Source organism: Rhipicephalus sanguineus, unplaced genomic scaffold (genome assembly GCF_013339695.2).
Source record: "Rhipicephalus sanguineus isolate Rsan-2018 unplaced genomic scaffold, BIME_Rsan_1.4 Seq3560, whole genome shotgun sequence".
Classification (NCBI taxonomy): Eukaryota; Metazoa; Arthropoda; class Arachnida; order Ixodida; family Ixodidae; genus Rhipicephalus; species Rhipicephalus sanguineus.
This window is the reverse complement of record NW_023615090.1, coordinates 4,842-17,931: the sequence shown is the minus strand read 5'-3', so window position 1 is coordinate 17,931 and position 13,090 is coordinate 4,842. Positions and strand designations below refer to the sequence as shown.

Here is a 13,090-nt window from a genome sequence, read left to right as displayed (position 1 = left end):
ATCCGTCTTAGGGAGCATGAGCGTTCACTGTCAGACACAAAACCATTTTCACTCGCCGCCCATTGCAAACAATGCGGCTGCACACCATTCTTCGCCGACACTATGATTCTGTCACGTCACAGACAACATATGGCAAGAGAAGTCATCGAAGCGTTCCACATTCAAAGGAAAGGAGAAAAATGTATCAGTCTACCATCTATCGCGCTAAGTGACGCGGAATTTCAATACCTAAGCGGAACCTGCAGATGATTACAAAGTTTTTATGTTTCTGTTTCTTTTTTTGTGTTGTTCTTCACCTTTATATTAGCATGTTCTTCCGAATAAAATCAGTTGCGAGTTAGCGCCCGTGTTGTGCACCTTCTTTTCCTCTGTCCTCGTCCGTCAGTGCGCTACTTAAATCATGATGAATCCGTACCAACTAGCTCAAGTTTCAATTCTCATGCAGTTTAATAGGAAGAGTTAGCAGAGTAAAGAGAAAGGATAATCATGGTCGAGATGCCCATCCTAAAGCTGACAAATCTTCTCTGTAAAGTCACACGTACGCTAAACAAATCAGAAACGTGCGTGCACGTGTGTATTTTTCGCGCGTGCGCACTTGTTTGTGTGCGTGCACATTAGAATGAAGGAAAGAAGATGAATCTTAAGGGCTCGTTTTCTTTGTTAGACACAATAATAATGAGAATTAACTCACAATAACGCCAAGGAAAGTATAGGGGGTGTTATCTGTAGTATTTAGAATATAAATGTGAAGAAAGTAAAGTGGACGAAAAGATAACTTGCCGCCGGCAGGGACCGAACCTGCGACCTTCGAATAACGCGTCCGATGCTCTATCACTGAGCTACGGCGGCGGTCATCCTCCCGTCCACTTTATGGGGTATATATGTGCACTTAAACCTTGGAGTGTTAGTCAGCGCCAATCGCAGCCAGATTTAGATTGTAACTTATACAAGCGCAATGACTCATCCGTCAGGGGACCTACACTATAGAGTGGAAGTTTGTTGATCAGTGTGTCACATCTTGATCTGTCTTGTTCAAGGCTGGCTTTATCAATTGAACAGCGCATGATGTACACACAGAACGGGTCTTGACAGCAGAAAAACAAACCATAGAAGCAGCGATTTTATATTTCGGCATACCGAGGCAAGCGATGGTGGGGTATGAAATAAAACTGGAGTTCAATAAAGTGAGTCCGCTTCCAAAACCGTAATTTAAGAAGCGACTTAATCTGCACAGACATCGGCAGAAGCACAAGAATGAAAAACCATCGTATGTTGGTTAAATATATTATTATATTATATTATAGCCACAGTCGACTGCATCTACTGTGCCTATAAAAGGACTGCTACACCAACATCCGCGCAGTGGGCACGTCAGCTGGCATCAGAACGGCGTCATGACAAACCCATTGCTGTTCGTTGTACAGGTTGGTGATGATTATTCTACAGTTAAAACAAGCAATCATTGTTTTATTCAGGTGACGTGCCCAAACTTTCTATACGCTTTTTTTTTTATTAACACGCGCGATCTTGCCCTGTCTTTGCTATTTTTGTGCGGTGACATTGAGCTCAATCACGGACCGAGTACTCAGGAAATTCTCAAACAGTTACTCGATGGCCATAAACTTATGCAAGAAAGGCTAGATGCCATTGAATCTAAGTTGCAAAAAGTTGACAGCATCGAAAGAAGCGTGCAATGCCTTGAAAAAAGGCTTGTGGATTTAGAAGATCGAAGCAGACGCAACAACCTTATCGTATTCGGCATTCCAGAAAGCGAGAACGAATCAACCGATGCTCATAACGACAAGGTAGTCACTGTTCTTTTTAAAGATACGTTAGGAGTAGACGTGCACTCGGTAGAAAGATTACACAGAATGGGGCGTCGCCAGCGACGCAAACCTCGCCCTATGATACTGAAATTGTTTGACCATCGCGAAAAAATAAGCGTACTCAAAAACTGTTTTAAGTTCAAAGGAAAGCGCATATTAGTCTCTGAAGACTGCCACAAGGCAAATAAGAAAGCAGCTCTGGGATAGCGCTGCCGATCTACGCAAGTCGGGAAAGAAAGTCAGGCTCATGCACGATAAAATTAGAATTGACAATGAATTGTTTGAATGGGATGACGAACAAATGGCTAGAGTACCAGTTTCAAAGAACCAAAGGAGGACAAGGCGACAAGATGCATGACCACGCAATCGCACCCAAAGTTTTACTTGCCTAAACGTTAACGCTCGCAGCATTGTCAATGAAACAGCTGATTTGGAAAGCACAGTCATCGCGTACAATGTGGAAATTATAGTGCTATAGAGAACAAGGCCTCGAGATTTCTCCTAAGAAATAGGCGCTGGTTGCGTTCACGCGGAAGGCAATGACGTCATATCCCATCGCCATCGATGGAATGTCTGCTACGCCAGGACGCACAGGTTTTTGGGGGTCACGATCGATCGAAATCTCTGCTGGAGTCCCCATGTGGCCACTCTAAAGAAGTGCCTAACGGCCATCGCACAACTTTTGAATTTCCTCGGAGGAAAAACATGGGGCACATCAGTGCACGCTATGTTGCAGCTATACAAAACGCTGTTTCTGGGGTACCTGCGGTATAGCTTGCCGGTTCTGACGAACGCTTGCAAAAGTAGTATACGCACGAGCGAAAACGCCCAGGGCCAGGCACTCAGAGTTTGTCTTGGATTACCACGCTGCACATCAACAGCCGCAACCATCGCAATTGCCAAAAATCATCCGGCCACGGTGCACATTGCATTGGAGGTGCTTAGAGCTCACATTAGGCACCTTGCTCGCGCCCCTGCCCACCGTCTTGCTTCGCTTCCAGAAGATCGACCGAGTACCTCCTTCTGTAAGAGAATATTGACTTACCGAGAGTGCCTTCCAACAGCCTACACGTCTCCGAACGGATTCTAACACCCCCTTGGTGCTTGGACCGACCAAAACTACGCTTGACAGTGCCGGGGATTCGCAAGAAGGCGGAGCTCTCATCGCCAGCTTTGAAGCAGATGACTCTACTCATGCTGCACAAAGATTACAAAGATCATGTTAAACTTTACGCGGATGGCTCGACAACTGCTGGAGGATCTGCAGGAGCTGTGATCTTCCCAGCAAGAGCCGAAAACAAAGTTTCGAACGTCACACAAGACAACATCAACAGCCGTGGAGCTCGCAGCACTCCGCAGCGCACTCCGCAGGATTGATCGAGAAGCACCACAAAAATGGGGCATTTTTACTGATTCGAAACCAGCTCTGCAATGTCTTCGAACTGCTCTACGTCGTGGGGCTCAAGACCAATTGGTGCTGTAAATAAGACAACTGTACCATCAACTAATAGACGAAGGACATGCTATAACTTTTCAGTGGTTGCCAGGCCACTGCGGCATCATCGGTAACGAGCATGCCGACGATGCAGCTAAGAATGCTCACGAAAATGTCGTGATGGAACCTATCCTACTATCAAGAAGCGACGCAGCAGCAAAGAATAATACGCTTGCGCATGATGTTGCAAAGTCTATGTGGAACACGCCCGGTTTTCTCCACACCCGTCTTCACCGCCTGGATCCATGCCTACGACTCAGTCTTCCATCTGGCCGACCCCGATCCGAGACGACCCTTCTCTGCCGCATGTGGCTTGGCGTGTCTTTTACGAACGCCTTTGCGTGCCGCATCGGAATGACAGACAGCGCTGCATGTGACCATTGCGGCAATGACGAAACCATTCAACACATTTTATGTCAGTGCCCTCAGTACAGCTCTGAGAGGCAGTCCCTCTCAGCAGTGTTTGCTCGCCTCGACGACCAGCCGCTTTTTGAGAAGTCAATCTTGGAATGTCGGAAAGATCGAGCTTCATGCCAGAAAGCAACGAAGGCGCTGATGAAGTTTTTGTGAGCGAACCGCCTCGTTGAACGATTGTGACAATCCTGTGTGTGTGTGTGTTTGTCCTTCCCTCCCTCCCTCCCTATCCCATCTCTCTCTTACTTTTACAGCGAAAGCTGTTATGAGATCATTTCACCGGCCGTTTTTGGCGCCGTAGTTGTCCGCCGCCGCCGCCGCCGGTGTCCGTAACCACTATCGCTCGAAATAAGAAAAAAAAGCGAAATAAGAAAAAAATGCCAGGATGGAACGAGGTTCGTACCTGGGCCCTCTGGGTGGGAGCCCAGTATTCAACCTCTGAGCCATGCCGGTGCTTGAGACTGCCTTGCAAAAAGGTCCTATACAGGCTTCATGTCGGGAAAGAACCACATTAACATATGCAATATAGCGTGGTAGAAGAGTAGAATAAACACCAAGCGTCGCACAAGGCGAATTCTGTAATCAGGCGTCACACAATGCGAATTGCGCAACGAGAAGGTTGTTGAATGCTTCCAACCCATTACAAAGGGCTCCGCCATAATTCTTCATCGTCATCAGGCACAGCATCAACAAAGTGCGCATAATGCCTTACATGCGTTTAGCAGGTACCACGGCTCTCCGTAGAATGACGAAAAATGGCATAATGCCTGCTTTCCTACTTCTCAAAAATTACAATGATTTATAGCATAGTGGGTTCCTCGCAAGTGCACTTGTATTAGTTGCCAAGGAAGCCCATGAGTGCATGATCCATTTCCTCGGGGTCTCAGTAAAGTTCTTCGCCCCCCCCCCCCCCACCTCTCTCTCCCACGTCAACGTATGTTATACAGCATGGCGGGAGAGGGACATAGCGACCGGGCGTCACCTAATGCAAATTACATAACTGGTGGGCCGTTTAAAGCTTCCAACCCATTACAAAGGGTTGAGCCATAAATCTTCATCGTCATCAGTCGTCGCGTCAACAAAGTGCACATAATGCTTACAGACGTGTAGCTGGTGCCTCGCTTCTCCGCAGAATGACGGATAATGGCTTAGTAGGTGCTTCCGAACTTCACAAAAATTGTGATTCTTGGCGTAGTGGCTCACTTGCTAGTGTACTTGTATTAGTAGCCCCAAGAGAGCTTACAGCTAAATCACTGGGAGTAATTTTTAATGAATTTATGCTTTGGGACAATCACTGATTACCAGCGCACTAAACCTTCGAAAGCTTTAGGCATGCTAAGGAAGTGTATGCATTTTCTGCCTGTCTGTCACAGTCGTTTAGTATACACTGCTTTGTTCGAATCGCACTTGCGCTATTGTCATCTCGTGTGGGGAAATTGTTCTAAGAAAGCCCTGTATAAGCTTACTATAATGCAGAAAAACGCTCTGCGAGCAATTGCCAAGCAGCCATATGATGCGCACACATCTCCACTATTTACAAAACTTGACATTTTAAAGTTAGGCCAGTTATATGAACTTAAGCTGCTATCTTCCATAAGATCTGAAATACGTAAGGAGAGAAATACTCTGATAACTCTTTCAAACTTCCAGCCAAACACTTCCTCACGCTCCTTGAGGCACACAGAACTTTGGCATGTACCACGACCGCGAACAAACTATGGTTTGCAGATGATGCAGTCTCGCGTCCCTCAGGTTTCGAATAAATTTAATCTCCCGATTGAAAAATTGCGTGTACTTTCGAACAATGACTTGCACGCGCTTCTTGTATAATTGCCTATTATCATCTGGTGTCTCGCTTCATTTAGTCATACATTTGCACAAGCTCATACCGAACTCTATCTTACGTGTTCTCTTCAACAAATATTACTGTTGTTACCTTTTGTGTGCATTGTTTTATTGTATTATTTACTTCTCCTCAACTGTCTGTTATGACTTTGTTTTGCAACTCAAAGTGCCTTTGTGTACATGTTTTATTTTGCTTCTGCTATAGTGTCCGCTGCTGGGTAATGGGAGGTGGGGCCAGTCAAGCTACTTGCACGTAGCTTTTTTCCCACCTTCCCAACCACATCTCAACTGCAATTGTTTTTGTACTTTGTGTGGCAAAATAAACCAAAGTTCAAACTTCAACGGTGCTTTAGAAACACCGCTCTTCCAGCTTTCGCTGTGACTGTGCTGCGGTTTCAGCGCAGGCCTGGCGTTTTTTATGTCTCCCCTTACCACTTCCCCAGTGCAGGTTAGCAAACCAGATATGTTTTCTGGTTAACCTCCCTGCCTTTCCGCATTACATTTCTCTCTCGCTCTCTCTCCATAGTGGAGCATCCTTTCCTGAAGCCAGCTTTTGCTCTGTAGGCTGATATAAGTGCAGTGAAACCTCGGTGATACGAACACGGCTGGTACGAATTTCGGGCTGATACGAATTCGTACGATGTCCCGGCCGAAGGGTTCATTATGCTATGGGCCACATTTCGGGTGTTCCGAACGTTTATGCGCAACGGTACGGGTGATACGAATGAGTGAACGGTGGCCGACGGCAAGCGGCGAAGCCAGCGAAGCGGCCGCGTCCGCGTCGAGACGTGCTCTCTTTCCTCTCCGCACCGGAGAGAGAGAGAGAGACCAAGAAAAGAACGGTGGGGGCGGTACCGTTGTAAGGAGCAACCGGAGCGGGACCGCCGGTCGGACCGGTTCCATGTTTGGAGCTAAGGGGGAGGCCTGCAAAGTGTGGAGCCGCCGTAGTGGCTCCGCAGGTCGGACCAGTTCCATGTTTCGAGCTCGGGGGGAGGCCAGCAAAAGGTGAGTGGGGAAGGGTGGGCCTCCCCTTCTATGAGTACAGATGGCCCAGCCGGAATTCTCGCGGGCCTAGCGGCACTAGCGGCGAGCAGCAACGGCGCAACGCTGGCGCAGTCCATTGGCAGGCTTCTCCGCCGGAGTTCTCGCATCTCGTTCGCAGTTGCCATCTGTCGGACCTCACTCGTCTCACCGTGACTGATCACCCTGAACGTACCTTCTAGGCACCATGTCGAGGAAGCGAAAAGCGCTGTCGTTCAAGGAGAAGCTGGACATTCTTAAAAAGGTAGACGAAGACCCCACAAGAAAACGAATCGACATCGCGAAAGAGCTAGGTCTAGCACCGTCGACTCTCTCCACCATTCTTGGACAGCGTCATGAAATCATGCGCAACGTACAACGCTTCAGCGCAAATGTGAAGGAGGCAAAGAGAGCACATTATGTAAAGGTGGAGGAGGCCCTCTTAACATGGTTTAGATAGGTTACGGCTGCCGGGGTGAATGTCGACGGCCAGCTTCTTCGAGAAAAAGCCTCTGACATCGCATTGTCACTCGGCGTGAACTGTTTTCAGGCCTCCGGTGGATGGATTCACCGTTTGAAGGCTAGACATGGTCTAGCGCACAAAACCGTCAGCGGCGAAGGCAAAAAAGTCGATGCTGCTGTTGTTAACGACTGGATCTCAAGCACGCTACCGTCACTCATTGCTGGCTATGAAGCGTGCCATATTTTTAATGCAGATGAGGCCGGTCTCTTTTATAATCTGCAGCCTGAAAAAAGCCTTTGTTTTAAGGGCGATTCTTGTCAAGGCGGCCAGAAAAGTAAGCAGCGCGTAACAGTCTTAATTTGCTGCAACGCCGACGACTCAGAGAAGATGAAGCTCACCGTCATTGGCCGCTATCAGAATCCTCGCTGCTTCAAGTTGGCCGGGCGCCTTCCGTGCACTTACAAGGCCAACAAGAAGGCCTGGATGACATCGGAGATGTTTCTCGAGTTCCTCACACACTTGGACCGCAAGATGTCGAGCCAAAACAGGAACATCCTTCTGCTTCTGGACCAGTGCGCCGCACACCCTAAGCAAGTTACGCTTTGCAATATAAAATTAGTTTTTCTGCCGGCCAACACAACAAGCCATCTACAGCCGTTAGATGCCGGCATCATACGGAATGCCAAGCACTACTTCAAAAGACTTCTTGTGCGTCATCTCTTGGCCAAAATCTAACGCAAAGACAATAACTTGCAGATCACCCTTTTGGACGCGCTGCACTTCATCGCCATGGCGTGGGATCGTGTCACGCCCACAACTATAGCGAACTGCTTTGGCAAATGCGGCGTTGTGGAGTCTGCGGCGCCAGCCTCGCAGGAGTCCGAGGACGACATATAGGAATGGGAGCAACTTGGCCTAGATTGTTCCGCAGACGACTTTGTCACCGCAGACGACGACCTTGCGACGTGTCGACTGCGCACGATCGACGAAATAGTCAACGAAGTGGCGCCCTCACATCCCGAAATGGTGAGCAGCGATGACGACGACGACTGCAGTGCCAGTGAGCAGCCCCCGTCGACGGCCGAAATTATGCATGCCCTGGACATTATGAGGTGCAGCGTGGCATCGGAGAGAGTTCGTGAAAGCACGTCAGCACAGTTCTTTACGTTCCAGGCTTCGTTGATGGTCGACCTGGCGAAGAAGAAGGTCCAGAAGGACATCCGGGACTTCTTCTCGCGTAAATAAATGGCCGAAAATGCGCTTCTTGCTGGTTTATTGGTGATACGAATTTCGGGTGATACGAATATTAAACGCTACCCATTGAGATTCGTATCACCAAGGTTTTACTGTATATGTGTTATTGAACTTGAAATTTTTTTGCGACTTTTTTGTATAACAGTGGGAGTACTGAGCTGGTCTGTGCAAAAGCTCTTTAAATCTTTCATGTCTCCTTTTTTGTGTATTGGTATGGTGTCCATGTTTTAGGGGCGAAGCTCCTTAGGCGGCACCCGTTCGTCCCTCGTAGTCGGAGTCGTAGCAGAGAAAAATTCGGCAGATCCCACGTACCATGGGAGTCGATGTTATGCGAAGCATGCGGCGGGTAGGGGACGGTGGCGTAACCTTTTTTTACTGAGCGACACGTTACAAAATGACGCTAAAGATTTGTATAAATTTTATACGCACATATATATATATATATGTTGCAGAGCCGCATATGTGTTATATAACCAGTTGTTTACGGTTACGTATGCAACGTGGGTATTACCAACACCAGTAGCGGTAAGATGATACGTAGTGCTTATACCTGTCTCAAGAACGCACGCACGTTTCAGGAACCCGTGTACATGTGTGCAAGAAGTTCTTGACAGTTCTTGAACAAGGGCATCATCACCGTAATTAGTGAGCACCAGCAGCTGGTCATGACTTGTTATAGTATCCGGTCGTGATCGTGGTGACGAGGGGTCCATGTGTAGTGAAGTATGTGGTATAGTAGAGCTGTTGGAATTCGTGGATGCCTCGGTCATTTCGTCGACAAATTGTCTGTCGACAGAGCCGGCGACATGTCGGAACCTGAAGCGACCCATCGCATTGGTGAGGTTCAGGCCGTCGAGGCTGGTAGGCCTGGATAGTGCTACGTAGACCAACATCAGTGGATGGTGTTTGTCGTGTTCGTAGAATACCTGGGTGTGTGTGGCCTACGTAGCCTAATCTACAAAGCGGCTGTCAATCAATCTGGCATCATCCTCGGTCAGCATGAGGCCATCGCCCAGCCTCGTAAGAAATGAAGAGGACACTGCGCCGTTCTGGTGGACGAAGTGCACTTTAGGATGTGGTGATGTGGATATCAGATGTAACTCTCGTTAATGTATTCCTCCGGGGTCGAGCAATGCTTCAATATAGCTTGCTGAATCGTAGGAATACAAACGTAATGTTTATTAGACTGCTATGAAAGCGAAGCCGACACTGGAACTACAGACGTTAATCTGATACGACGCCTGTATGGTAGGAGTACATATCGTAGGAGTATCATGTAGCGTTTATTGCTTTCTTGTAAAATTAGATAGCCAGCACCACAACCACAATTGACGTTGTACCGAATTACGCCTGCGTAGGCTGTTTTTTTTTTCAGACCAGTTTATAGACCTGGTATGGCTCAGTGGTAGAATACCTGATAGCCACGCAGAATTCTTGGGTTCGATTCCTGCTGGGATCCTAATTTTCATTCTTTCTATTCGTTAAGTCAATGCTGCCGACGTTGGTTTTCCTTAACGCTTTAGCATTTAAGTAACCAATGTCTGTTCTCGCCGTTCCTGGGTAGATATAAACTGTCAATCACCTGTGGCGCATACCCGTACACCGCGGCCCATGGTAAACGGGTATGTGCCACACGTGTCTAGTGGAAAGGGTTTGACGACGTACGCGACAGGATTTTAACGTTAGTCATGTCATGACCCGGCAATCATATTCGTCAAATCCTCTTACCCTCCCATGCAAATTTTGGTCTACACCAAGTTAAGGAGGCGATCATGAGAGCACCCAGACGTAGGCGGCTAGATAGATAGATAGATAGATAGATATATAGATACGTAGATAGAAACGCTCAAAGTGCAAGAGGTTCGCTAAGAAATGCTTCGCATTTAACATCTACCACTTTAGAGAACGGAAACTGTACCTTTGACTGTAGTACGGAAATAAGGGTAGCGACGGCGTACTGAACTGCAATAGAGCGAGGCGAGATGGCGCTGCAAGTACTATCATCATCATTAGAAAAACGCGTTTTTACGGTTGGTTCGCCCTGGTCGCGCTACTGCGCTTTTTGTTCCCTGTGGTATTTTGTTCTTTGTCGTTGCTAAATCGCTGCTCGCGTGTGTAATATTTATCGCCAGGTGACCAAACTGGCCTCGACTGGCAAAAACAACGTCAATCATGTAAGGTTTGCATCGTTTATTGTGAGTGCCCTAGCTGGTACAAGCAATGTATATAGTCAGGTCCAAGCAAAACAAGTCACTCATACACGTCGAAAGCTTTCAACCCGTACGTGTGATCAGTCTGAAAGCTGACAAATATGTGCATATAACTGAACACCGAGATCGCTGAAAGAACGTTGCTCTCGTTGTGTAGCAGCGTCCGAGTTTTAACAGCATAGCTTTAGGACAAGGGTCTTATCCTTCCGTTAGTTATGCGGCGCTTGCCAGGTTGTGTTGATCTTTGAGTGCATGGTGTGGAGTCGGAAACGAAACGTGCGCTACGCCGACAGATAGTTGGCGCAGTGAGAACAATGTAGTTTTGATTAATCTTTTACGTAAACAATCGCGGGTGCGTACAGTTCTGCATCCTTCTCGCTCAGCGATGTCACCTTGAATGCGTTACAAATAAAGAATATCGCGTTGTGTCTACAGGGCAGGCACGAATTTCTCGGCTAAATTCTCGGCCGTGAAGCTATACCATAGGTATTACGTATCCAGGTAATAGGTGGAAGAAAATATTTCAGGCTTGGTATGCATGTTCCTCGATATAGTTCAGTTACACAGTTTCTACAGCTAGAATTTCTTGGCGCTAGTAGTAATCGGACTGCTGAGTATGCAGCATAGATGAATGCTAAAGAAACAGAGATATAACGCGAGTGCTTACAGATTCTAGAAGCACAATTCTAAGAAAATAAGCTTTAGGCATGCAGTGTACATCTTTGTTGGTGTTCGCACAGAACACTAAACAACTGCTCAGCCGTAAGCACGATCTCTGTATCACATAGACATGTCGATAGAACCTGAGCACTCTATTGAAAGCAGACTCACGAAATCAAACTGTGGGGCATGATGTGAACCTGTGCCAATGCTGGATAAATAAAGGTCATATATATATTGCATACTTGTTATTGTGTTATTTAGTTTTTCAATATATTTGGGCTTGAGAGCTCAAGCATGTATTCTCCCTGCTACTTTTAGAAGCTCCGGCTTGAAATACTGCCATATGCGCACCTTTCTTTCTATGTTTTATGTTATTGGCCAATTGCACGTGTAGTTACTGCGTTGCGCAAACCATGCCAGAATGTCTGGGAACATTCCAGATTATTTTAGGATCTTCTGTTAGGCTGGAGCGTGCAACTGCAAACAGCTCAGTTTATTGTCGAACTAACGCAGCCGCCAGTGATAATGCTCGAATGTTCGATGCCGCAGGTACAAATGCCGACGCGCCTTGCCACAGATCAGTTTATCGACGGCCGACGCCTGTTCGCCGCTATCAGTGTGCAGTGTGTATTGCTGTAGTTTGACTTTTAGTTTCCCGGCCACAAGTTCGGCCGAATAAAAAGTTTCATCTTGGACACACCGACTGCTGCTTTCTTCGACGTCACGACCCCGTGACAAAACGTAAAATCTTGTAGTGTGGCTGTGGATAAGTCCAAGTTCATGTGTGTTTTAAATTACCTCTTCGATTTCCTAGGTTTTTTTTCGTGACAGTAGTTCACAGACTTTCACTTCATAGTGGTAGGTGCTACAACTGTGACATGTTAATTTAATCAAACAGCAGAAGTAGGTGTGTTCAAACAAATTTGGGATGTTTCTCTATGTAAAAAAGAAAACACTACCATACTCACTGAACACAATCTCACTCATCACAACAACGTAAACGTGCTTGGTGAAGCTGTGCAGGAAGAAGTGCTCGTCACACTTACAATTTGTTTATTAGCTGTAAATAATTTGAAGGAGCCCATTGAACATATGTGCAAAGGCTAATGTAATAGAGCACAGCCTTGTAAAGCTTTGTCGTATCTTTTTGTAAACTTCTATGATCTAAACACAGTTAATTAAGGCAAAACAGTTTTGAGCATAGTTTGTAAACTGTCTCATAATGCACAACTAAATGTTCCATTTATGTTGCGCGGTGGCTGCATTTTCGATGGAGGCGAAAATGTTTGAGGCCCGTGTACTTAGATCCCAAGTGGTCGAAATTTCCTGAGCCCTCCACTACGGCGTCCCTCATAATCATATCGTCGTTTTGGGACGTTAAACCCCAGATATTATTAGATGTTGGAAAGACTGTTAATTCCCCTCACTGCCGTGATGTTCGTTTTGTAATGTGATTTATAATTTAAAAAAAAAACTGACCCTACGTTTCGAGACTCGTTTGGTCTCTTAGTTTTTTTAAATTAAGAAGACTAATGATTAAATGTGGCTGGAGAGTCTTTCTATTCTTATCATCTTGCCCAGCCAGACAGACTTCTATATATTTACCCTTAAATTTATAATTTCTGATGATTCACATGCAAACCATGATATGATTATGAGTCATACAGTAGTGGGCAACTCTAGATTGATTCTAACTGACTGGAGTTTAACAAACGCAGTTGTAGCCTTGAAGAAGACAAGACTGCCTGTCGAAACATTTGCTCCAGCGACACCTCTTGTTCACAAATTTTTCGTCTCTTCAAGCTTCTGTCTTTCCCTGAACTTCAGACGCAGATCTAAGCACACGAGTGTCTTTGCATTTCGCCCCGAATGAAACGTGACCACCGTGGCTGGGTATAAA

The 13,090-nt window shown here is 46.5% G+C and overlaps 1 protein-coding gene across 1 annotated transcript; it reads left to right on the top strand.

Moving 5' to 3' along the window:
- The first annotated feature begins 7,450 nt into the window (after positions 1–7,450).
- Positions 7,451–7,960, top strand: LOC119377123 (tigger transposable element-derived protein 6-like). Its single transcript, XM_037646721.1, has 2 exons — positions 7,451–7,771; positions 7,820–7,960. Exons 1-2 carry the CDS (start codon positions 7,451–7,453, stop codon positions 7,958–7,960), a joined length of 462 nt encoding a protein of 153 aa, XP_037502649.1.
- The last annotated feature ends 5,130 nt before the right edge of the window (positions 7,961–13,090 follow it).